This window comes from Salminus brasiliensis, chromosome 20 (genome assembly GCF_030463535.1).
Source record: "Salminus brasiliensis chromosome 20, fSalBra1.hap2, whole genome shotgun sequence".
Lineage (NCBI taxonomy): Eukaryota > Metazoa > Chordata > Actinopteri > Characiformes > Bryconidae > Salminus > Salminus brasiliensis.
In genome coordinates, this window is record NC_132897.1 from 19,579,665 (window position 1) to 19,605,473 (window position 25,809).

General features: G+C 40.2%; 1 protein-coding gene across 1 annotated transcript in view; it reads right to left on the bottom strand.

The window, feature by feature from the left end:
* Positions 1–25,809, bottom strand: part of tmem8b (transmembrane protein 8B) — a 221,663-nt gene that overhangs the window by 110,586 nt on the left and 85,268 nt on the right. Inside the window, exons 4-5 of the mRNA XM_072664458.1 lie at positions 9,874–10,007; positions 783–1,051 (exon numbers count right to left, since the gene is read on the bottom strand). Coding sequence (XP_072520559.1) covers positions 783–1,051; positions 9,874–10,007 — 403 coding nt within the window. The remainder of the gene's footprint in view (positions 1–782; positions 1,052–9,873; positions 10,008–25,809) is intronic.

Below are 25,809 nucleotides of genomic sequence, written 5' to 3' on the forward strand. Positions count from 1 at the left end.
AGCAATGCTACTATAAACCGAGGACTGCTGGTTAAACTCCAGCTGGTGATGGCAAGCAGCAGCATGACCTGGGATTCTGAGAGCACAGTTAGCCTTGCTCTGTCAAGGGTGTTAGCTGTTGTATCAGCGCTTTCCTCAGAGCGCACAGGCTGCCTAGCAACCAGAACCCACCAAAACTGGTTCAAGAAAGGGCAACCAGTGAAACAGCAACAGGGTCATGGCCACAAAAGGCTCATTAAGGCCTCACCTTACAATTTACTGTACTTAAAGAACTAAATGTTGGTCAGCACAGACGTGTGTTAGCTGTTGTATTGAAGCTTTCCTCTGAGCGCACTGGCTGTCTAGCAATGCTGCATCAGTGGACAATTAAAAAAGAGGCAGTGTGTCAGCTGTGTTGGGGGCATTGCTAGTAATTTATACCGGCATTCCAAATTGGCTAGAAAATGGGGTAAAATTACAAATTAATAATAATAATAATAATTTTAAAACTTGTTTTAAACAGTAATCTCCAACATACTTGCTTACAGAGTTTCTGATAAAGCAAGACTGCTATCTATAATAATGTACCAACTGAGAACTTACTACTATATCAAGTGCTGCCATCCATTATAGTAAAGAAAAAGGCAAGCATTTATAGCTCTAGTGCAAATCTGCGTAGGTAAACCTCCAACACCAAAAACATGTCTTGGCTGCTCCACTACATAGTTGAGGTATCTGTGGATAATTGAGTAAATTTATATATTGAAAAAATCTACACTATGTACACTATTTTAGGCACATACCTTTGACCTGCACACCAATGCGGAAGTACACGTCTGAAGTACTGAGGTAACGCTCCACCAGGATGTAGTACCATTGCTCCCAAGAGAGCTGGGGCAGCTCCAGCTCGCAGGGCACATTGTCTCTGCAGTCCACTGCGCTGGAGTTGTGGACTGGTGGAGCCCTGGCCCGCATCTTCAACAGCACCGGACAGCTCTCGCCACTTCTGTTTCTGGTGCTGCAGTCAACCAGCTGCACCTTGACCAGAGATATGTAGCTGGGAATAAACACTCTGTAGAGGAAAGGGGAAAGATGTATGAGTGAAACGAGTGATGAGAACCAGTTGTGCAAAGATACACCATGTGGACAAAAGTATTGGGACACCTGCTTATTCATTGTTTCTTCCAAAATCATGGATATTAAAAAAGTTTATTGTGCCTTTATAAGGTTTATATACACAGATCAGCCATAACATTAATACCAGTGACATTGACTATTTTTGTCTCTAGTGGCATCTGTCAAGGGGTGGATATATTAGGCAGCAAGTCAACAGTCAAAATCTGAGCCACTTTGACAAAGGCTGGATTGTGACGACTAGACGACTGAGTCAGAGCATCTCGTAAACATCAGGTAGATCTACTTACTAGACTTAAAGGATCTGCTGCTACCGTCTTGGTGCCAGATACCACAGGACGCCTTTAGAGGTATTGTGGAGTCCATCTGTTGTGGTGGCACAAGGGGTACCTACTCAATAATAGGCAGGTAGTGCTGATGTTGTGGTTAATCAGTGTATGTAAGTTATTTCTGCTATGCCTGACTGCTCTGCATTGTGCCTTATTTAAAAAGCAGTCCAGACTAAAACATTTAAAAAATGTATTTAAGATGGGCCATTGCAGTGTAGCTTGTGTACTAGCTTATAGTATATAAACTCCTTTGGAAGATTAGAGCCCTTAAACTTTTACATGATGAGAGCCCTTAAACTACCATGGCTCCACGCCACCCTTCAGAGCATGTCAACATTCTCAGATATTACTTCTAACACAGTGATCGATTTGTGATCTGGATGAGGCTGTTTTTTGGAGATTGTCCAGTGTAGTGTTTTTTGGAGATTGTCCATTGTAAAGATTGCAGTGTGCAGTATGCATATTGGTATTCATGTTTTTCATATGCAGAATGGTTCCACTTGTAGATTTAGCTCGGCCTGTTGTTTCCTAATAAAGAGTCGTCTTTGGCCTTATAGGCACATCCTTATATCCACACCATACAGGGTTATATGTGGACATTTTTATTGTTGACCTGTTGAAAGCATATCCGCTTGTTTGCACATCATACTGTATGTATATTGTGCTAAATCTATTGTGGCAAAGTGATTCGGATTCCAGAGTGGTAAAAGGCACTTTCTGTGAAATTAAGCTGACTATGGCTTTTTGAAGGAATACATCAGCAAACTATTCACTGCCTTTTCCGTACATGTAGCGTATGGCTAACAGTGGACATTAATCTCAACTATTTGAAAGTCTCTTAAGTCAAATGAAGCAATAGAAGCCAATGGGCAAGTAGTATTGGTCACAGATGTGGTAGATGGAGATTAGGTTGAAGTTTTTTGGAGGATTTCACAGATACTACTGGTGAATTGGGTCAATTTTAAATGCAATATTATCTGATATGAATAATCTGTATTACTTAATTAATTTATATATTTCTTGAACGTTTTTTGAAGACTACTGGACGTTTATTTGGTGGTTCATAACTATGATCATTTTGCATTTTTCCTTTTCTTTTGTTCTTTTGAAGAAGGTAATGTTATGAGTTCTGGGTTGACAAAAATATTGAGACACCTGCTCAATTTTTGTTTCTTCCTAAAAAGAATTAAGGATATTAAAAAGAGTTTATCCTGCTTTTGTTGGAGGAAACCCCTTAAAGTAGTTGAATTCAACTTAAAGTAGCTAAATGCATTCATTAGAAGGGGTGTCCACAAACATTTGGATATGTAGTGTATTTTATGGATACAGGAAATGGTATGTTATAGATGAGGTTTTGAGGTTTTGGCCAAAAATCTGAAAAATGACTGATAAGAGCAGAATAGTCATTGCTGCTGTTTATGTATCCAGAAATAAGTAAATGTGCAAAATTGCAATTGCCAATAAACACAAAGCACAATATCGCAACACTGAGAAGTGGCTGAGTGGATATATTAGTCTGTTATTACGAAAATGTCAGAGATCATTTACACTGACAGTCCAGTTTATTAGTCACACCTGCCTTGTAATTACTTTCTCTGGCCATTTTATGGGCTCCAACTATCTTTATAAGCTCTGCTATATATGGTACAGTTCCGGCATCATTCATCAATGGTCAGACTTTGACCACAGGCCTTCTCTTAAGCAGATATTATTTGCATGGTAGATGATTCTCATCAAATAAGTGAACCTGACCGCATGGTAGTGTGTGTGTGTGTGTGTGTGTGTGTGTGTGTGTGTGTGTGTGTGTGTGTGTGTGTGTGTGTGTGTGTGTGTGTGTGTGTGGTCCTGGTATGAGTGTTCAGTTATATCCAGCCAAAGACAGTACTGTGTGGTCAGAAACCGACCAGTGATAAAGAGCTATAGTCTCCAAGTCTCAAGGTAATGTTAGTGAGTTCTAAGTGAGCTTGTCTAAATCATGTTACCCTTTAGACCTGCAAACAAGTTCCAAATGTGGTTGCTCGTGGTGCACCAGAGCTAAGCCTTCACTAGCAATCATACACTATATGAGCAGATATTATTTTCATGGTAGATTTTCATTAAAGTGAACCTGACTCAAGGTAGAGGCATCTAATAAAGTATTCAGTGAATAGACACTATAGTATTTACCAATATCTGCTCACAATGTCAAAGCTAACAATGTCAGATTGCACATTGTTTTAAACCCTAAAAATAAATGCATAAATGTCTGAGTGGCCGGGGATTTCTTGTTATCCATAAACATGAACCAATTACAAAAGCTTAATGTGAGATTCCTCTCTACTTATTCATCCATGACACAGATTGCTCTGTTTCCTCTTTTGTAGTTTGGTGATTAAATAATGCGAACAACGCATCAAGCAGCCAGTCAAACAGGACACAATTTGTTTACGCGATCCATGAAGATGATTCGTAAACAGGTTTACTTTGAATTTAAATGGTCTCGCTGGAATCCACCCCAAAATAAAAACTGCTCAGGCTTAATGATGTATCCTTATTTTCCAATTTTCTGCGCCATTATGCTTATTTCACAAGTGATTAAATAAGCTCAATTTCTGAGTAATAATAATTCTGATAAAAATTTAATTTAATTGTCCATTGAGCCTTGGCGCATATGACAACACTGTAGCGATAAGTACGCGTAGGCAGGCTGCTTTCGTGTGTAGTGCTTTTATTACAGCTTTTTAAGGAGCTTTCAGTAACATAAATAAGTCATTCCTCATAGCAGGAAGATCCATGCAGTATTGGTCAATTCACAGACAATCCACAGACAAACTTTGTGAAACACAAACTGAACTGAAATTACTGTTTAGTACTTTAAATATCAGATTTAACTGCGATAAACCACAGTATTGTCATTTTAAGACTAACTTATGAAATTATTACAATATAATAGCATAGTAATTCTAATAATTACACCCTTTTAAAGAGCAATAAAATGTGTAATTAAGAATATTCAGATAAAAACTGTTTAAACCCCCTGTTCAACGCTCCAAGGCTTATTACACTCCAAGGCGTATAACTCAGTAACTACAGGGACTTCTGTACCAACTGGGGGGGGGGGGGGGGGGGTATTCTTTAGTATTTCTGTTTTTATGCAAAGTCGACATTACAGCTCGTTTGCGTTAAGGGGCTCTCCTCACTCATTCAGCTTAAAATCTAAATGTTCCCACCAGGGACTGCCATGTTGCACTGGACCCCACAACTCTAACAAATCTGCAAAACACTTCATACAATACATTTTATAGGGCCACTGTCTGTCACAGGCACTTAGAATTGCCCTAAGGTGCCCATGGTTCCTACATCAGAGCTGTGGAATGCAGCTTCGAAACCAAGAACGTTTAGGATAAAATTATTATATAGGCAATGGGGAAAAGCAGCTATTAGTTGACAGACTGACAACATATTTTCTTCTATTACAAGCTGTGAAATCTACCATGGCGGTTCTGCAGCCGTGCACAAGGTCAGATGCAACGCGTGTACCTTTCCGCAGCGATTATTATATTATAGTTTTTATTGGACGTAAAAGCGCACGTGTCACAAGGCGAAAAAGCCATTTCTGTTTGTCTTATGTTGGAATACAAGCTACAGCTACATACAGACTAAAGCTACCACCTGTCGCACTCCACTTTGCATGTATGGAGGCCCTGTTATTACTGATGCACTGGTCATTATGTGCACTGCACTCTGTTCCTACATGATAGATGTCGCTGTGTGCTCACAGACCCATCCTCTCCTCTGAAACAGAGAGCAGGCCAGAAAACAGAACTTGGGGGCTGGCTAAAATCAACCTCTCTGCTAAATCACACAAAGAGAAATGCAATGGGCAACATCGAGGTCAGCAAAAATGATCTAGGTCATGTCCATATATTGAACAATAAGTCGATAATGTCATGTATTGTGACGGGCCTACAAACAAAATATGTACTGTACATGTTCAGCTGCAGCATGAATACATTTCTGATGCATAGTAGTGCGTCTTGCAAAGGCACCAAGGCACAGTTTGCCCTGTGTCTTCTCTTGCGCTAATATATGAGGCTTAGAGTGGCTTAATCTGGATGAAATGTGAGCTGTTGGATTCTTTATATGATGTATGTGCAGTTCTTGCTGAAATGGTGTAACTTTCAGCAGTGCAAGCAGGGCCCCATGATGTCTTTATTGCACCTCTTAAGTCTCTACTTATATCATTTTACACCATTGACTTTTGGGTAGGTTCCGTAAATAACATAATAAGCTAAATTCTAACAGGCTACTTGAACCATTACCCTGCTATAGGCACTGGGTACATTCGAGTGGAGCTCTCTTTCTCTCTCATTTTTATTTACACATGGTCTTAAGACCCTGGTTACATCACTGTCCTGCTATTAACATAAAGACACACACTGATCAGCCATTTCATTATCAGCATCTGCCTCATATTGATTAGGTCCTCCTTGTGCCGCCACAACAGATCTGGCCATTTGAGGCATGGACTCCCCAAGACCTCTGAAAACATCATATGGTATCTGGCACCAAGAAATTAGCAGAAGATCCTTTAAGTCCTGTAAGTTGCGAGGTGGGGCCTCCATGGATCGTATCAATGAGCCTTAGGTGCCCATGACCCTCTCGCTGGTTTACAGGTTGTCCTTCCTTCGACCACTTTTTAATATGTACAAACCACCAGAAAAAAAAACCCATCAAGACCTGCTTGATGTTTTGAAGATACTCTTATTTAGTCGTCTAGACATCACAATTTGGTATTCATCAAAGTAGCTCAGATTCTTATGCTTCCCCATTTCCCTGCTTTTACCACCAACCACCTTCAAGAACTGACTGCTCACTTGCTGCCTGAATATAATCAATGTCACTTCACCTGTCAGTGATACTTATGGCTGATGGGTTTATACTAAAGGCCTTACATAAGACCTTATTTATAAAATGTGTTTCTCATTTAGTGTGTCAGAGTGCAATACTGCAAGGGGAAAGGTTGGAAAAACCTCTTTGGTTAAGTAAGAATTCCACAGATTTTGAATATCTCCATAATTCATAGTGGTTTGGTGTGAAATGGTGTAATCTAGAGAAGTGATCCTACTTAAGTTGCTTTACAGTGGTGGTAATAGGAGCCAGGGGTTGGGAACACAAATATAGCATTTTAATTGCCATTTCTGTCTTTGGAATGTTCAGTGTAATGTTGAACATGGCAAAATAGAGATACATTTTAGAAAAAAAAATATTTGGGGACTATTTCATCTCACAGCACCCTATATGGATCCTTCCACCATGGGTAATTAAAAAAACATGTTTTAGTCCACAACATTATATCACAACTGTTGTAAAATTACTGTAAAGCATTTACATATCTAACTCATGTACTAACTTTCAGTCATGTAGCTTGTATAGGCTTTAAATACTAAGGACATTTGCCTCTATAGTGTTTAAAGCCTTTAAAAGCTGCGTAACAAAGTTAGTCTTGGCTGGTTTGAATATGTTTGGCTTGTACTGTAGGTAGATTCAGCATATGGCTCTATTGTACTTCTATCATTAGCTCAACAATTCAGCATATAGTCATGAAGGTGCTAAAACAAGAATTTCACACCCGGCTCTATTTCCAAGACTGCTGTAAGTACTGTAGTCATTTAATGCCTAAGCCTTTTCCAAGCCAGCACTTTGCTGTTAAGGATGCATTGCTTGCTAATTGAGAAATGCATTCAATAATTGAACATATGAGAACAGAGAGGATGAGCTGAACTGTGTGTGAGTTTGTATATGTATGTATGTATCTGACAGTCAGAGTGGTAAAGGCAGACTGCTGTTAGTATGCTGAGCTGTGCCGCAAATGGCACAAGCATCCTAATCAGCCTCATTGAAGCCGCAGCTCTTAAAATAGACATCAGACTGATGTTTGTAGAGTCTACCTGAAGAAAAAAAAAGGACAGCCCCTCCACATCTTCATTCGAGGAGAAATCAATCCTTCCCAGCTGGGCTTCTGTCTAAGTACATTTGTGTACCTATGTGTGCTTGTCTATGTGAGTTTGTGCAAATTGTCATAACAAAGGCCCAGTTGTTAAATTTTTACCATTTAAAGCTGCTTTTTGTATTATGTAAACAGTAAATGACGAATGGACCAATAAAAATGTCCAGGAATTGCTTAGAATACAACCCTGTTACTAGTGTGGGGTGTTTGGAACGACACCTCTGTTAGTGCAGTTTGCTGGTACCCTGGTAAAGTATGACAGAAATGCTAGAGACATCTCAAGACACACAAAAGGTCTAAATATTTGTGGACACCCCTTCTAATGAATGCATTTAGCTACTTTAAGTTGCATAATTGCTGACATTGGAAGCAGTGGAACTCTGTGTTCTCTGGAATGATGGTTGGTGCTCCACCCAAAACTTTTAGGATGAGTTGGGGAGTTAGGGATGAGGTGGAGTGGTGATCATCCAACATCCTGACCTCACTAAGGCTCTTGTTGCTGAATGCAATCAAATCCTCAAAACAATGCTCCAGAATCTAGTAGAAAGCCTACCCTGGACAGTAGCGACAGCTACTCCAACAAAGCAGGATGATTATTTTTTTTAACACACTTTTTTAATATCCATGATTTTGGAAGAAACAATGAATGACCAGGTGTCCCAATACTTTCGTCCATATAGTATACAAAACACACAACCTTCTGTTGTTTCTTCTCAGTAGACTAGCTTTGGTGTGTGCAAAATATGATTATTTGGTGCTGTTTAGACACATGGATGTGTTTGATCATCTCTTAATGAGTCCTGCTGTTGGGAAATATTGATTGGATAGTATCAGTCTAAAAACGAGGCTCAGATGTGTCCTAAGCCACTTATGAGCTTTATGATGAGAACCTCCAATGTTTTTATCTTATGTTGAAATTAGTGTGATGATCTGAAACACTTAGATCTGATAAATATGCAAAAACTGAAAACATCTGGAAGGAGGCAAACACTTTTGCACAGCACTGTATGTCACATATATTTATGCACTCATTAAAAAAAACAGTAACCCCCTTGAAGCCCTGGCATTACCCTGGCTTTCTCATGACACTAATTAGGATGAGTGTAACATAGAGGTGGGGGAAACAAGGGCTAACATTTGTGCTAGTCTATGGGCGTTTGTGCAGGCTATTGTAACAAAGCCCAGGTTGTTATATGTTCACACTATTTGAAAACACTAGCTGCTTTGTACATGATGTGGACATTGTATGATGAATATGGACCAATAAAAAATGCTTAGAATATAACCCTGTTACAACTGGGGGTGGGTTTGGACTTTTAATTAAGGGTCCAAAATAGCTTAGAATAAAACTTTACAATTAGGGAGTGTTCAGACTTGTTCTGAAAGTTGCAGACTAAACCTGGCCGTTGATGGTTAAGTTGAATCAGGTGTGCTTGGGCAGAAAAAGCACTAGACTGTGCAGAAATTCAGCACTCCAGGACCAAAGATCCCCTACCTCTGCTGTAACAAATGGCTATTCGCAGCAGAGTACAGTGTGATTCAGTATATTTAGTGGATATTACAGTTATTAAACTGTATAAAATCTGTCAGTCAATCAGTTGCAACTGTATAACCATATGATATATCCTTTTGTTGCACATGTATTATATCAGTGTCAATGCTAATGCTTTTTACTGGTTTGACCCAAGTGAACAAAACCATACAAAATTATAAAGCTCCCATATACTAACAGTGTTTACAGTTTTACAGTTTGCAGTTTTGGAGATATACATATTTTACGGATTTTAGCACACTGAGGATCTGTACATGTGATTTGTTCCCCGTATAAAAAAAAAAATCCTAAGGTTACTTATCCCCTTTTGGTTAACAACATCAATCCAGTCAGGAAGGACTATTCCAGTCTCCCTGTCCATTTTAGTCCACCATTCCACTCATGTTGTGCTTCATGCCCAAGTAGAACCTCAAACTGACACTCCAAGATGACTGTGTATGACTGGTACAGCAGACTTGGACACTTTGATTGACCAGCAAAATCGTCAGACCTCAATCTCAATTCTCAATCAGGATCAGCAGGTGAACTGCTGTAATAGAATCACACCAAGTCTAGCTACAATTAGTGCGGAGTTCACAAAAGAGCAAACTGAAATGGGCAGGCATCTGAGAAGATGGTGTAGTTCTTACCTGACAGGATTAACACTGAAATAAAAATAAGGGTCTTTTTAACGCACACAATAAGGGGCCTTTTTTCCCCAGTGAACTTGATTATATGGATACAGTCATGCAAAGGGTTTGAAATATTGTTTTAGTGAAGGTCAAATGTCCATATGTTTAAATATATTTAAAAAGCTTTTCATGGGGTATCCTATTTTTGTCACCTGACTAAGTGCACATATGGGCCTGTCTGTCTGTGTGGTTGTGGGTAAAAAGAAAGAGTCAACTCACTTGTACAGAACCGATCTATTGTGAACTGGAATCATCTGGTCGATGAAGTAGCCAGGATAAAGCACTGAAATCCCAATAAGCCTCTGGACGATCAGCTGAGGCTGGAAGAGGTACTGACATTCTTCATGAAGACCCTGAAGAACAAGACAAAGAGCACAATCAAACAGTCAGTCAATTTTCAGCGCGCTGAACAGGATCTGATTGCCAGTGTCGGGCTGTAAAATGAGATAAACTTGCAAAGACAAGACAGCAGCTACTGCCGAGGCCCAGTTACTGTCTTAACCATAAAAGAGTTATCACGGAAGCATCGCTTTCTATAACTGCCATCCATCACTCTGTTGTGTGACAGCACCTTTGCCTGACACTGCCTGGCAGCTCGCACTTCACACTGCACGAGGAGATCAAACCAAAGACTAGCAGCGAGTGACACATAAGATATTTATTGTGCAATGGCATGAAGCAAACTACAAAGGCTAGAAATCTGCGCTGCTATACAACTGAAGTCGATGAGAACAAACATGTTAATAGCTGTAGTTTTCAAATATTTATTTTTAGCCACTGAAATGTAAACTGTTACATTTTAGGATTTCCATCTTCCCTGGTTCACAGTGAGGCTCTATATAGCACCAAAAATAGTCAAATCATTATTTTCAGTTCTAGAAAGGTGCTTTAACTAGTTCTTCCTCACATATACAAAACATGGTTCTTAATACAGCCAATGGTGTCCCTCAAAGAACCATTTGAAGTACCTTTTTTTTTGCTCCTCAAGGCCCCCAGTGTAAATGTACAAAGTATGTCTTATTAATATCTTCTAAAGTCTAATAAATGTATACTGGATTCAACCAGTATTGCTCTATTCTCTATGTGGAAGGGGCTGTGCTAAATATGGTCAGGTTTACATCAGCATAACCCTGACCAATCACAAATTTGCATCTGAGCAACCAGATGAGCTAAAGCTAAAATGGCAAGTCTCTCTGCATCAACTGCAGAATTTAATGGAGGGGTGCCGGGAAGGAGGGGAGGTCCCAACGCAGCACTATAGTCTGGGAGATCCCTTACCTGCTGTCCACAAGTTTCCCACTCTACTGGCACAGTGCATAGGCAGCCACCTGAGCAGAGGAATGATTGGGCACATGGGGCGGTCACTCCCCCAGTCGCAGCTTAAGCTCGTGTGTGTGTGTGTATGTGTGTGTATATATATATATATATATATATATATATATATATATATATATATATATATATATATACACACATATGGGCTGGTAACTCTATTACACATCAGTAAACCCTAAAGTTCCCACTATGTTATCTCAAAATAAAATGCTAAGAGACGTTTCTGTCTAATGTGTGCGGTGCCATGGTAACATAAACAGATTTTGTTCGCTAATGATAGAGAGCAATCAGTCACACCTGTTTAGACTTTTTTTTTTAAGAGTATATATAGAAAATAATCATTCCTCTGCTTTTACAGCTGTCCTATGATTGACCCCTGTTGCACGCCGCTCTTTTCTCTAGGATTTACTCAAGTTCAATGCAGGCGGCTGCTTGTCATGAAGGCTTTGATTTTCATTTCTCGAGACGGTCTTAAGCTTCAACAACTCAAAGCTAACATCTAGATGTGCTATCCTTAAGCAATGTTATGATTTTTGAAAAAGTTTTTCTTGTGAGAAAGCTGCCTTAATCCAAGCATTTCCACACCTAATCAATAACTACCCTAGATACACGATGTACTCCTCAGTTCCTCCTCAGTTCACAGTTGTATTACTCTTTCCGACTCTTGTAAAATCAAACGGCGGTATCCTTTTATGCTTCAAACATGTACAGAAAAGGAAACAAGTGTTCGCACTGCCAAGAAACGATTTCAGCTCCTGCTCCAGCACTGCCTGTACCAGGCCTGCGCCTACAAGAAACAAGATCCGCAGCTGATGCTTGCTTGCCTTTTTGTGGTGGCCAGTGGCGAAAGACTACAGTGGGCCAGAGATCTATATTAGTTTCACAAGCTGTAAAAGGCACGCTCCTTTTAGCAGGAGCCAGAGGTGTTGCGGGCTACAATTAGAGAGCAGATGAGCTGTATAGATTTGCAAGGACACATTTTCATGGGGAGATTGCATGGCAGGATGAGGTGAGGGAGGAAGGGAAGGCAAAGAAGAAAGGAAGTTTAAGGCGAAGGAAAGGGGTGGGACGGAGGGGGTTGCCTAGGAGCTTGTGTTATTTATTACGGTACACCCTGCCAAATTACAATGCAGCATTTCATCATTCACCCCCTGGCCTCTTTCTCGCATGTACCCCTGCCCTCAAAGACATTCATCACTGTCGAGCAGCAAGCAAGCACCCCCCCCTCCCCCCTCCATCCTCCTCCTTTTCTTCCTTGCTTCATCCCATTAGAGCCAGAAGACCCCTTTTTCTTTCTCTAAGACCGGAAATTCTCCCCACACGTCTCCTGTACACAATTACCCAGAACCCACAGGTGCAAGCAATCCAGTGCCCCAGCAGAAAGAAAGAACACCTATCTATTTTTCCATTGACTTCTACTGTCACGGTTCAGAGGAGGGTTCGATGTAACAGAGGTTTTCGTCGCGATGTGGCGTACTGTACTTTTCACCTGCAATGACGGGCGAAAGTTGGTGGTGGTTGAAAGGAGGGGGGTGTGTTTGATTCTGATATACTCCATTCCTTGCGGCGGTCCTGTCAAAGACCCTGCTGCAAATCACCCACAGTTTCCCGACGAGGTCACTCAGCCATGTTATTACTACATAAGGTAGCGAACGAGCGGCTGATTTATCGCTGCGCCTGTCAACTCGGCATGCTAAAACAATAACGCAGAGAGTGGCAGTCCCTGGCAACTACTGCCGACTACTTCCAGGGCCGAAACGCCACTGTTCAAGGAACCAACAAAGAAAGGAGAAGAAAGAACTAATTGGCTTGCGGTACTGTGCAGTTAATTATACAATGCTTTTCACTGCCTCTGTGGTTATCTCATAATTAGATCTTCATTAATTCTTCAACACAAAAGCATGTCGAATGTATTTTTTAGAGAGAGAAAAAAAGCAAGTGATCAACAAAGACGATTGTGTTGGTACAGAGAGCTGGAACATGTGCCTTTGTTTCCAGCTGTTGTGGAGAACATGCTTAACAATGGTTAAGTAACTGGTTCAATGTGATCACAACTGATTAATGCCATTGGCACAGTATATTCATGAAGTTCTTCGCAAACTTCGTCATGGTATCTTTGAGCGTAATAAATTTCAGTGACCTACAACGGAAATATGCTCCATGTACACCACGTCAGTAGGGAATTCTAAATTCGATAATTAACAGGAAACATGTCGAATAGATGTGTGTGAGTATATATAGTATATAAAACTATATAAGTCTCCAATGAACAGCAAAAGCTCATAACAGTGCCACATGTGAAGGGCTGGACTATGTTAGACAATTACTTAACAGTTGGGCCTAATAGTTAACATTTTGGATGTGGAAATAACTAGACTGGTGGCTCCCGATTAGCAGCATGGAGGGCCCGACCACAAACTGGCAACAGGGTGTTGGACTAGGCTCTAGGCACATGTGCAATGTGCGATGTACAAGAGCGATTAAGTCTCAATCTCATCTGGGATGAAGAGATAGGAGAGCTACAATCATTTATTTATTGATAATTGTGGGAGGAATGTTTCACAATACAGTCAGAGTGCACATTCAGACCCCCGTCCACCAGTGAAAGCAATTACAATGGGCACGCAAGTATCAGAAATTGACCTCAGAGTGTCAGAAGAAGGTGGCCTGGTTCAAGGAGTCCTGTTTTGTTTAGCATTATGTGGAGCTGTGGAGGCCACTGGAATAACAAGTTTGGTTCACAGCAGATCTACCTCACATCAGGTACCTCACAAGATCTGCTGGAAGGTCTTGATGCCAGACACCACTGATACCACCTTTAGAGGTCTTGTAGAGGGAGCTGTTTTTGGCTTATTGTTGTGTTTATATAGTGTATATTGTACAGAGATTTCACGATGGATTTGAGGGGAACAACATTATTTTATTTCAGTTAATGCTATTTAGCTAGTACCATCTGAATAAGCAAAATTAAATATTTTAAGTTCACTGAAACCTTTGGGAATGGGATAAAACAATGCCTTGCATGTCCCAATTTACCCGTATAACCCATATACTACACCGTCCTGTATTACCCTACGCCTGGAACCATAGTACTTGACTCCAGCTTGCATTAGTGTCATGTTCATATACCATCATAGGCCTATTGTGAGTGCACCTTAGCATATAAGCGCCTTCAACTCCTAGTCCCTTCAGCTGCCTTGGCATGCTGGAGGGTGTCCATGCTAATGGTGATGGAACACATTCTCATTTCATTACAGCCTATTTCGTGGATCCGCTTCGCTGGGCAGGTGTCATTGCCCGGGCCGTTTGTGGAGCCATGCATCGCTCATTATCTCTTGTGTATTATCAAGGTCTAATTCGCTCTCGGCTTGATTAGCGGGCTCATTCATTTCGCTACTAGCCATCCAGCAATCACTTATCCTGCCAGCCACCAGGGCTAAAATAGTCTCAGCATGTGGTTTCTGTCTGCTGTATAATGACTAAGACCTCATGTATGGACATGCAGAGGACAATTTATTGTCAGCATGACGACAATCGGGCGTGCTTCCTGTGAGCATTTCTATTTTCATTTCCGTAGTGTTGCTCTGCTAATTGTTGAATCATTGTGGGTGATAACAAAAGCACAGGTTGAGTATTGAAAAAAAGTTATTTTCCATTTTTTTCAATAAAGTCTGAGAGGAGAAATTCTGTCTAAAGTTTTCAATTGATAACACATTTGCTTTTGTATGTAGGAGAGACTATTTTATTGAGAATTCAAGTATATGGGTAAAAGTTGGATACTGGTGGGAGCAAATTAACCATAGATGAGCATAAAGACACCTTCAACACCAGCATGGGAACCCTCATTCCAGCAGTCATATTATGGAAAGTTCTGCCCTTTGATGTTTTGGTAAAAAAAGACAAAAGCTAGCTTTGGTTCCCAATCTTAATGGTTAGCTATCACCAGCCCCCTCCAGTCTGTTCAGTCACTGAAAACTGCCACCATTAAATAATGAATAATGAACCCTGGATGATTCTACAGACATATATAAAATCAACATAGCTACTCAATTGCTTTTTACACAGTCATGCAGATGACATGCAGATATATCTTGCTCTCATGTCATCTCTGGCCCTATAGATTTTCTGTCTCATTGTACAGTGTGTTGTACACACAAATAACTGGATGAAGCAACATGTCCTCCAATTAAATAACGACAAAAAAGAGGAACGACGCAAAATCCCTGCAGACCTTGAGTCCAGAGCACCAAACACTAAAGACCCAGTCTGAAATCAACGAGCTCTGATCTCACCTTCACTGGCCACATCAAAACATCATCCAAAGAGTCTTTTATCATCTTAAAAACAGCCAGAATCAAAGGTTTAATGTCCCAACAAGATCTTGAGAAACCCATCCATATTTGTATCTCCAGCAGGATTGATTAATTTAAGAATGTTTGAACTGATCTTCTCAAAAAATCAATAAACAGCTCCAGCTGATACAAAAAACTGCCGCAAGACCGTTAACTGGAACAAAGAGAACAGAGCACGTTACCCCAGAGCTAAAATCACTCAACTGGTATCCAGTGAGCTGCAGAATGGAAAGTGTTTTTTTTTTTTTTTTTTTTTTTAAATAAGCTGTTATTTTACAATTGTTACATAATGTCCCTTTAAATTCTAAAAATATAAAAGAAATTACGAAATAAATTGTACTTTTTCACAGATATTAATTCATACATGATATTTGAGGAAGCCCATTTGAATATTAAGATGGGCACGCCCCTCACCTGTCCTAAGCTTGTTTAATGTGATGAAAAGGTAGTGTTGTGTTCTTGATTCGTCTCACAAATAAACCCCCGTCCCCCCAAAAAAGCCTTTATTTAATCCATTTAGAATAATAATTGTAATTATATTCAACCTTCCATTATTTATGATATTTAAGATAGATTTTAGCCACAGTTCATATACATAACTCTAACTAAATTACTTATAAATGACATTAAAGCAATATGAATAATGAAAAGTTGAATATAACTAGCATTACTATTCCAAATTGATTTAATTTTTTGGGGAAAAAAGGTTTATCTGCAAGACACGTACCCCGCATTCTAGAGCTAGCCACATACTGTCTTTGCCTGTCATGTGATGTGGTATAAAGTTTGAAGTTTGAAAAAATGTCACGACCTGCTGCTGCAAAAGTATTTCCGGAAGTTACTTTAACATTTTATATATACAAACGTAATTGTAAACTCTGCAGAAGGCTTTTGAAGAGGGAGGAAGAAATATGAGGGGAGTGAAGAGAGAAAGGTAGATTCAGCAGTAATCTTTGAAAATAGTCGAAAAGCTCATTCATTCACATTGTAACGTAAAGCCCATCACACACCAGGCACTTCATGACTCTGAACACTCGATTCTTCAGTGCACCACAACCCGCCATGCAGCATTTTTACTATACTACATTAAATTAAAACCATATTGAGACCACAGCAAGCCACAGTAGATCACATGTGACTCTACACAGAATGTACACAGAAAAGTAGCCAGTCTTTTTGTAAGCAAACAAATGCTAAGCTCAGGTTACCTCAACTAACATTTCTATGTTAGCCCTGTACAACTTGTAACTTTCAGCTGGAAAGCAGCCAGTTCACAGAGGGTGAAAGCTGCCGTACATATGAAAGGCTTATTTTGCAGTCTAGCTACACTGTATTTCACCTCTTATTTCATATTTTGTCATTTTTGTACCTTTTCAAATAATCTCTGGTTGTTGGGGTGGAGATGCCACCACTGCTGACACAAATCCTAGAGGAAACAGGGTTCAACACTCTGTTACCATCAACTCTGTTAGTGGTTTTACGATGGCAGAGTTGAACATGAACGCACAAGTAATTCCTGCAACTACGTATTTACATGGAATTGCATTTCAATAGCTGGTATACCGAAATAAGCGAAATGACCCAAGACTTCTAATGAATAAACACAGCAGGTTTGTTAACAGTGCTACAGAGCATCTCTTAAACAATTCAGTTCCCTATTTGCCAATGCTCTCCAGGGCCCTCCTTTCTCTATTACAGAGGTGGTTGATTTCTGATGTGCTCCCCGCTAAGCAAACAGAGAAACGCATCCGTTCTCGAATCAAAATGGCGGAACCAAGCTCTCGGCTGGATAATAAGGATCGAAAGGGGAGCAAAAACCACTGCCACCATTAAATAACAAACTGGAGACGGAGCCCCATCTGTTGTTTGTGCATGGCTGCATGCATAAAGTACAGGCACAGCTGGTGCTGAAGAAGGCAGACCTAGCCTTGCCTACGAACCTTCGCGTTCCCCTCCCCCCAACGGTCTGCGTCCTCTCCTGGCCTCGGACCAGCATTGTTTCCTGGACGCAAAATATGTCCGCTCTACCAGCATGCCATTATTATTAAACCTTACGCGAATGCGCGAACAAAACAATAACTGCCAGAATGAGGAGCAGCCCATATGCCACTGCTTATGCCTCAGCGCTGCCCGTTTGCTCAGCTTTTGCTGATGCTGCTTTTTAGAAAACAAAGTGGTACAAATGTCCACGACTATATGAGGAACTAAACTCCTATATAAGCCAATGGCAGTTCAAGGAGAGCAAGTGACCACTCTTAATGGTGCATATATCTACACTCTCTCCAAGAAGGTTATTGGGAGGACCATGCTGATGCTGGGTGGGATGCTTCCTTTGCTCTCAAAACTACTTGGCATGGATTTCACAAGATGTTGGAATCATTTCTTCCAGATTCTGGTCCATGTTGACTTGACATGATGATGCCATCAGGCAAGTCCTGCTGATTTTTTCAGGAGCACTTCCATGCTTAGAATTTCCTTTTCTATGAAAGTGTTTTATTGGATTCAGATCTGGAGACTAAGAAGAACGCTGAAGAACACTGATCTCACTGTGATGTTCATTTGTCAGACCAGTTTGAGGGGGCTTTTGATTTGTTTTATGGCGCAATCATTAGAAAATGGTAAATTGTGACCATCTTGGAACACGATTTTGTACATTGCCAACAAAAATACACCACCAGCCTAGACTCTCTGGCACATGGATGCGTTCAGTTGGTGCCAAATTCTGACCTTACTGAACTGAGACCAACTGATATTCATTCGTTTTCTGTTCTTGGCAGACAGAAGTGGATTCCAGATCTGGTCTTTTGCTGCCGTGGCCCATCTGCTCAATGGTTTTCTTAGTTATGCATTTTTACTGCAATCACTACAATCGTACAGAGTGGTTATCTGAGTTACGGTAGCCTTTCTGTCAGTCCCAACCAATCTAGCTACTCTCCAATGACCTCTCTCATCAACATGGCATTAACTGCAGAACTGCCACTCGCTGGATGTGTTTTCTTTATCACCCCATTCTGAAACTGAAAATTCTAGAAATACTCAAACCTGCCCATCTGACACCATCAGTCATTTTCTTTAATTCTCATTCTGGTGGTTGATGTGAACATTATGTGAAGCTGCTGAACTGTAAATGCAGGGCTTTATGTATTGTACTGCTGCCACATGATGGTCTGATGATCTTTGCATCATTTGAAGGCCCCCTTAACCTCAAAAAGAACCGCAAAGGAATAGTTTCAGTTCCCTTTCAGTTCATGTTCCCTGTCAAAAAATACTGAAGACGTACACTTGAGGGCTGTTTGGTTGAGGAGAGTGTGTGGAACCAAAAGAACGTGTAAAGGCATCTTTGCCAGCATTATTTTGAAACTCTAAAGCACAGAGTACATGTAATACATCTGAGCATAGCTTGGATTTCAAAACTATTCAGAAAACCCATTACTTCATGTCAAGCAAAGGTCCTTCAGTGATCCACATTGTCAGTACTGGAGCAACCAGCTCTATCCTGCTATGCAACAATTTGTACAAGACATTTTCCCATCTCCATCAGGATCACAGCCACCTAGTAACTCAGCAATGACATAGATGATGGGTGCAGACTCAAGGTATTACATTAGCAGCAGCTCTAACTCCCGACCGCCATTGTCTGTCCTTTTTTTTTTTTGTAGACGCGACTGCATTAGCCTAAGTGCCACCTTATTAAATTTTATTGCCATGCAACCTGGGTTCTGTAATAGAGATGCCTTCCCTGCTGCTTCGCTCTTGCAAACACTATTAGAGTGTGCTGTGAACCACAAAAGGCTCTAGGGACCTAGGGGCTTAAGGCAGACTTCACACCTTGATCAAACTTCGCTCTTGGTCAACATACCTCTGTCTCGTCTTAAGCCTATCTTACGCAACGCATCATCAGTGGTATGACCAGAAGATTTGGCTGTGACTAAATCACTAAATTGTGCTGCCAGAGCAGTTGACATGTGCATGATCACAATGACCACTGTTAAAACGGGTCAGCATGTGGAACTGGAGCTGTCTATGCTTAAATCACCCAGCTGAGATCTGCTGTCCTGTGGTCAGTGTCTGGTTTCTGTGGGCTATGTGGAGCTTTTGGCTCCTGCTGGGAAACGACAGGAGGACTATTCTAAATTGTAAATGCTAAACTGAGTCGCATTTTAGTTTTTTTTTTTTTTTTTTTTTTTTTGAGAATGTTTTAGAATGTTTGGCATTCAGGCCAGTTTGTATACACTGTAAAACGTAACTGCACCTCTTAATGAACTAATTAAATTTCTATCACTAAAATAAGGAAATACAAATATGGAAAAGTATGTAAACCTGTGACCTTGTAGGAAAATAATAATAAAAAAATCTCTCTCATTATTCTGTTTTCAAATAGAAATAATTTTGGTAATCCTAAAAAAACTGACAGTAGATCAGACAGTAAAAAACTATATTTTATTATTATAAACTATATATACATTTAGTCTCACAAACTACACAAGCAGGAATATAACATTTCTGTCATGCCAAAACCCCAACTCCATTTTTCAAGTTTATTTTGTTACTTTCTGATCTAATGTGAATCTGGCAGTTGTCCTTTACATCATTTTCACAAAATGACACAATTTATTGAAAAATGGATTAATAGAAATGCTCTAAAATGGAGCACTGAAATAATTAAAATAAAAATAAAATTTTTTACCCTGATGTCAATTTTATATATATATATAAATATATAAAAATAGGTTTCTTTTTGGAAATACAAGGTTTTTGGGTGACCATAACAATAGGCTATTATTTCTTCGGAAGTATAACAAGAAACTCACCCATGATTCGATTCAACTCAAAATATTTATTCACAATTCAGTATTCTCTGAATTTGAATAAAGAAAACTAATGACTGCATCCAGCTTTTGCATAATTTACTTAAGAGACTGGAGCTGGGATGTTTTATATGGTGAGAGAAAACACAGCAGCACACAATAAGCACTGATTCTTCAGGCAGACTCGTTTTACCGTGTCCAACAAGGACGTGCACACACCATGACTCCTCTGGCAGCAGATTTAACCGAGTTAAAGGGGCCACTGCCGGATTCTCCGAACGGATCACCAGCGAGACACTCGATTCGACAGAGTTAAAGGGCAGATGTGCCTTTGATTTTCTGCCTCACCATGGGGTTAATAATGCAGACTGGTTTTGGTCTGTCGAAGACAGCTAATTAAAAATACAACAGAGAAAACAAACCGCCACAAAACTGACAGTTTCCCTTTCTTTGTGTGGCATCTGCCCAAAACGAACACTGTTGCAGTGGGTTGAAATCATATCTCCAGGCTGCTGACAGCTTCCAATTAGTCTACTGATTCATGCTCAGAGTCTGGTTAGATGGAGACAAACTGTCAGTCCATAGAGCTTCTGGTCACTGCTAAATTCCCATGGCAGCTCCAGAAAGAAGAGATGGCTAGCTCATCCATGCTGCCGTGATTTCCTCAATTTCATCCTCCCACTATTCTCATTCTCTCCCTCTATCTCTCATCTCCCTGTCCGTGCCATAGCCATCTGCTTATGTGACTGCACGGCCGCCGAGCTGCCCTCTGATTAGCCGCAGAGAGACTTGCACGGAGCTCATCAGCAGAAAGAGCGGAAACTAGCGCTCTCTAGCACTGCCATAATGGTTAGCCTCTGTGCACTATTGTACCATGCATCAGTGGAGCTGCCACAGTGCAAGCTGTTGTTTGTCACGGAGTTACTCGAGCCATACTGACCAGGGGGGTTGGAAGAAATTTGCTACGACAACATGCCAGATTTTCCCTCCAATACACGCAATTAGCCCTTAACCTGCGAGGGCCTGCAAGTATGCCCGCACTTCAATTACGGACATCCCACCAAAAACTCATTTCAGGGAGGCAACACAAGTTCGCTTTCTTCCCGAAAGACTCAAATAAAGTAGCAATAGAGTAGCACAGCTAACCAGCTAGTTTAAATAATGACAAATGCTCTAATACAAGACCACCAACTGTTACCTCACCTCAGCATGTCTTTTACAGTCATTTAACCACCATAGGCAGCAGAAAAGTCACTGTTGCAAACAGTCTGTGACTGTGACTCCTGGTAAACAGGGGTACACTGTAGTGGAGTCTGGGATGAACTGTATTTTTGACCACTGCAGGACACTAACCGGAAATAATGGACGGTGAAAAGAGAGAGGTCGAATTGATGGGTCTATTCGCACATTAGAGAGACCAATCCTGGCTCTTTTGCTGTGTCTGTCTGTTTGCGGGCACCGTAGAGCCACTTTCCATATGAGGGAGACTACCAAAGCTTCCGGGAGGGGTAGGATGTCTGCAATTAGGTGACTGATGTATTCGTTTCATTGCAGTTACTAAATCTAAAGTAGACACTGACTTATATTATGTCCTTAGATTAACAATATCAAGCCTGCAGGGGCAAATCAGTCTTATCTGGATGCATATGCATCCCTATGTTCAAGGTGGCAGTGCAAGTTGGATTAGTTGTACCTGGTATGGTAGTGTAATTGAACTTATTTTAGATTGCTGAAGGGATCTGTGTTTGTAATCCAGTATGAATCTGTAAGGTCTGCAGTTTTTACAACTAATGGTAATAAATGCAGAGTCAATGAGCTTGTGCAATTGGTTGAATCACAAACATCCTTAATAGCAATCCTGTACAAATCCTGTACGACACCTGCTAATACACATGGCTGTGCAAGTATGGTATTGTTATGGAAGGATGATTTCAGCGATTCATCAAATTATCTTTGCATAATTAAATGGTTAAGATTCAAACAAAGTGACTGCTGATACCCCCACCTCTTGCACATTATTCATTCTTTATTCTGTATTACTGCATACCGGTTACGTTCAAGGGCATATTTTTTTGTACATTTATTTATTGTATTACTGAGCTGTATTGTGTAACTGCTACTGGCTGCTAAATTTCCTTTGAGATCAATAAAGTCATTTAGTTTTCCTATTATGATGTTAACCCAACTCTTAACCAAACCCAAAACCCTAACCTTAGGCATAACCTAATCTCAACCGAAAACATTAGCATAACCCTGAATAAGAGGCACACAAATATATAAATGTTTATGGCACTGAATTGTGTCTGTAATGTAACGTTACATTAAAACTAAAGCCGTTTTCGCAGCTCAATTTCCATATACAGACCATGCAGACCGGATAATGAAAAGTACACTATATTCTACATCTAAATATTTTATTAAATGAAACATTTTACAGGATATTCATGACTGAGAACATGTAGAATAGTAAAAACAGTATCCAAAGACCACTTTCTTTAATCTATGCTTTTGTCATTCTGAACATTACAAACAAAAACTCCAATGGTTTTACTGGATAATATACTTTTGGATGGTATTTGGCTATAATTGTGTAAGCTAGTCACAACCCCTGGTTCCTATCACCACTGTAAGAAAATTTGAGTTAGTAAGTATCTCTGCAATACACCCTCTGACATCAAACTACAATGAATGAATTGTTTACATCTCCGTGATTGAATTATGCATACATTTTGAAAAATTTATGGAATTCCCCTTCCAGTACAGCCCCCGCTGTGAACATCTGAGCTATGACAATGAAATTTAGGCCATCTGGGCTAACAGAGAAAAGCATATTAAAAAGCTGAGATTGGCAGTTTTTGGAGTTTCAATTGGCATTAAATGATTGAAGAATGGCTCTATGGCTTTGCTTTGATAATAAGTCAGTGCTGGACCTTGTAATGTTCGAGCTATTTTGTCACAGAGCTTTCATGCAGACTCATAAGTTGCCTATAATAATTTTGAGACATTTGGTGCAGTACTTTCCCCAAAACATCCAAAAGACAGCTTGTCCTTTTACGAGTGGTTTGTCCCCCTGACAAAACACTGATTCTGCCCACTCTGAGGAGGAGAGAAAACCCCAGACCCTGTCCACACTGTTGCAGTGCAGAGCTCAATGAATAAAAATTTGGTTCTTCCAGTGAAGCTCTATCCTTGTATCCTCCCTTGCACCAATTATCCATTCCAGCTAGGTCCTTCTGTGAGTGCACCGCCTGCTTTGGTCACTCCTCAGGTCCCCCAAAGGTGCCCCAAAGCCCCATGTAATTGGATGCCAGTAGGAAGAACAAAAAGAATAGTGTTTTTAAGCAAGAAGTGCAGGAGGAACAGAATTATTGTTCATTATCCAGCAGTGTAGACATCCCTGACTGCTGCAACCCCTACAGTTAATTAAAGGGAAAGTCTGAAGTGCAGCCAAGGTGGTGGGAGAGTCATATAGAAGGACAAAGACTGACAGTGTGACTTTGTAGAGCAGTTGCAGCAGGTGTACCTCAAGGGTGTATCCTCAGCACCAAAGGTTCTTTTTTGCATGTAAGACTTGTATTCGGTCTTCAGATGTAGAAAAGGAATGGCATCGAACAACTTGCACGACTTACACAAAGAGTTGAGGTATAAACATATCTTGTTCATAACCCTTGATTCTGAACCCTTAACACTCGAAGGCTTCTTACACACTAAGGTGTATTATTCAGTTACTGCAGGGACTTCTGTACAAACTGCTGGGGCTATTCTTTGGTAACAGAAGTTTGTAATAACACTTTCAGCCACATCCAGCAGGTCATAGGCTGTTTAGAGTTTATCCTGCTTTTGTTGCAGTTACTGTCTCTACTGTCCAGGAAACGCTACACCAGAATCTAGAGCATTGCTTCAAGGATTTGATTGCATTTAGCCACAATAGTGTTAGTGAGATGAGAATGTTGCATGAATCCCACACTACCTCATCCCCAACCCCCAAAGGTATTGGATGGAGCACCAACCATCATTCCAAAGAGTTGAAAACAGTGTGTTCACAGTTCCCCATGCAAGTTATATATTGATCCTTTCGAAAAAATATTGTCACTGTCCTGCAAAAAACTTGTATCTTCATTGTTTTGCTCTTTTCCACTTTTTCACATAATTTAAATGGTCTTTTACATTTTTGTGGCAAGTGGACCAATAGAAATGCTCCAAAATTTACATTGACTTCTCTTATCTTTACATCTTTGCAGTTTTCTTTTCTGACATCCAAAATTATGCTAAAACCTGATATCCCCAGACACCGATATGACATTTCTTCCTTTAAAAATGGCTACGCTTTAAAGCTAAATGTGCTATTTGTAATTAAAATACTTCACTTGAGAAATCGGTTGCACTATTTTCCAGTTTTATATGAAGACTTTGAAAAACTCTTAGATAGAACACATTCATTTTAATAAAAACTTCATTAACACAAAGAAAAAGCACATTTTTCTTTATAATAAAGGCAGATGGTGATGGTGAATTAATCATCATGCAGTGCTGAAATTCCTTGTGCATGGAAAACTTACTCCCAATAAGCTTTTTTTTTTACGGAAAAAAAAGGTAATGAAAATGGCCTTTAATATATTTTGAAACTAAATCTAAAATAATTCTACGTGAACTGAATGCACATTGAGTGTTTCTTTAAATGTCCAGGTTGAACGCTAATTAAACACAGCTGCATAGTTCAAGCAGATGTGATAAAGAGAACGTTTGCCGTGTGTCTGATGTACATGTACAGGGAAAGCAACTATAAGCAGCCAATTATAAATGTTCTGTGGTTTAGAGAGAAGTTGAGTCTTTGCATATTAAATAGGCATAAAGTACATCACTTTGAAAGCAGGGATGTCTTTGGGCACATATATCATGTGTATATAAGAAGATTTTTTTTTTCACTCTGGATGGAGTTCACACTTCACCAGTTTGATCACGAGCCATTTAGCACAAGCCATGCATTCTGGGTAATTGCTTATACTGTGTGCATGGCCAAAAGCAGGATTTTGGATGAAAGCAACATTGAATATCTCTGAGGAATGGACTTGCTTGGATTTCTCCAGAATGTCCAGTTTTTCATCTGCTGAATCTGTAGCATACCGTTGATTAGCAGCAGTTCAGATGTAGGCCTTTATATACTATATGGACAAAAGTATTGGGACACCTGCTCATTCGTTGTTTCTTCTGAGATCAAGGGTATTAAAAAAAAAACTCATCCCAAAAGTATTGGATGTAGCTTTTGCACCACCAATGCACCATCATTCCAGATGTTATGTTGTAACACCCCCCCCCCCCTTATTCTGCAATCAATACCCCATAATGAAAAGGGAAAACCTTCTGCTAAATCTTTGCAAATTTGTTAAAAAGGAAAAACAAAAATCCTGCATTGACATAAGTTTTCAGACCCTTTACTCAGTACTTAATTTAGCAACTGCAGCCTCCAGTTCTCTTGAGTATGATGCCACAATGTTTGCACACCTGAATTTGTGTATTTACTGCCATTGTCTTCTCTGCAGATACTCCCAAGCTCAGGTTGGATGATGGCTGGCAGTGGCCATTTTAAGGTATCTCCAGAGAGGTTCGATTGGGTTCAAGTCAGGGCTCTGGCTGCATTTACAGAGTTGTCCCTAAGCCAC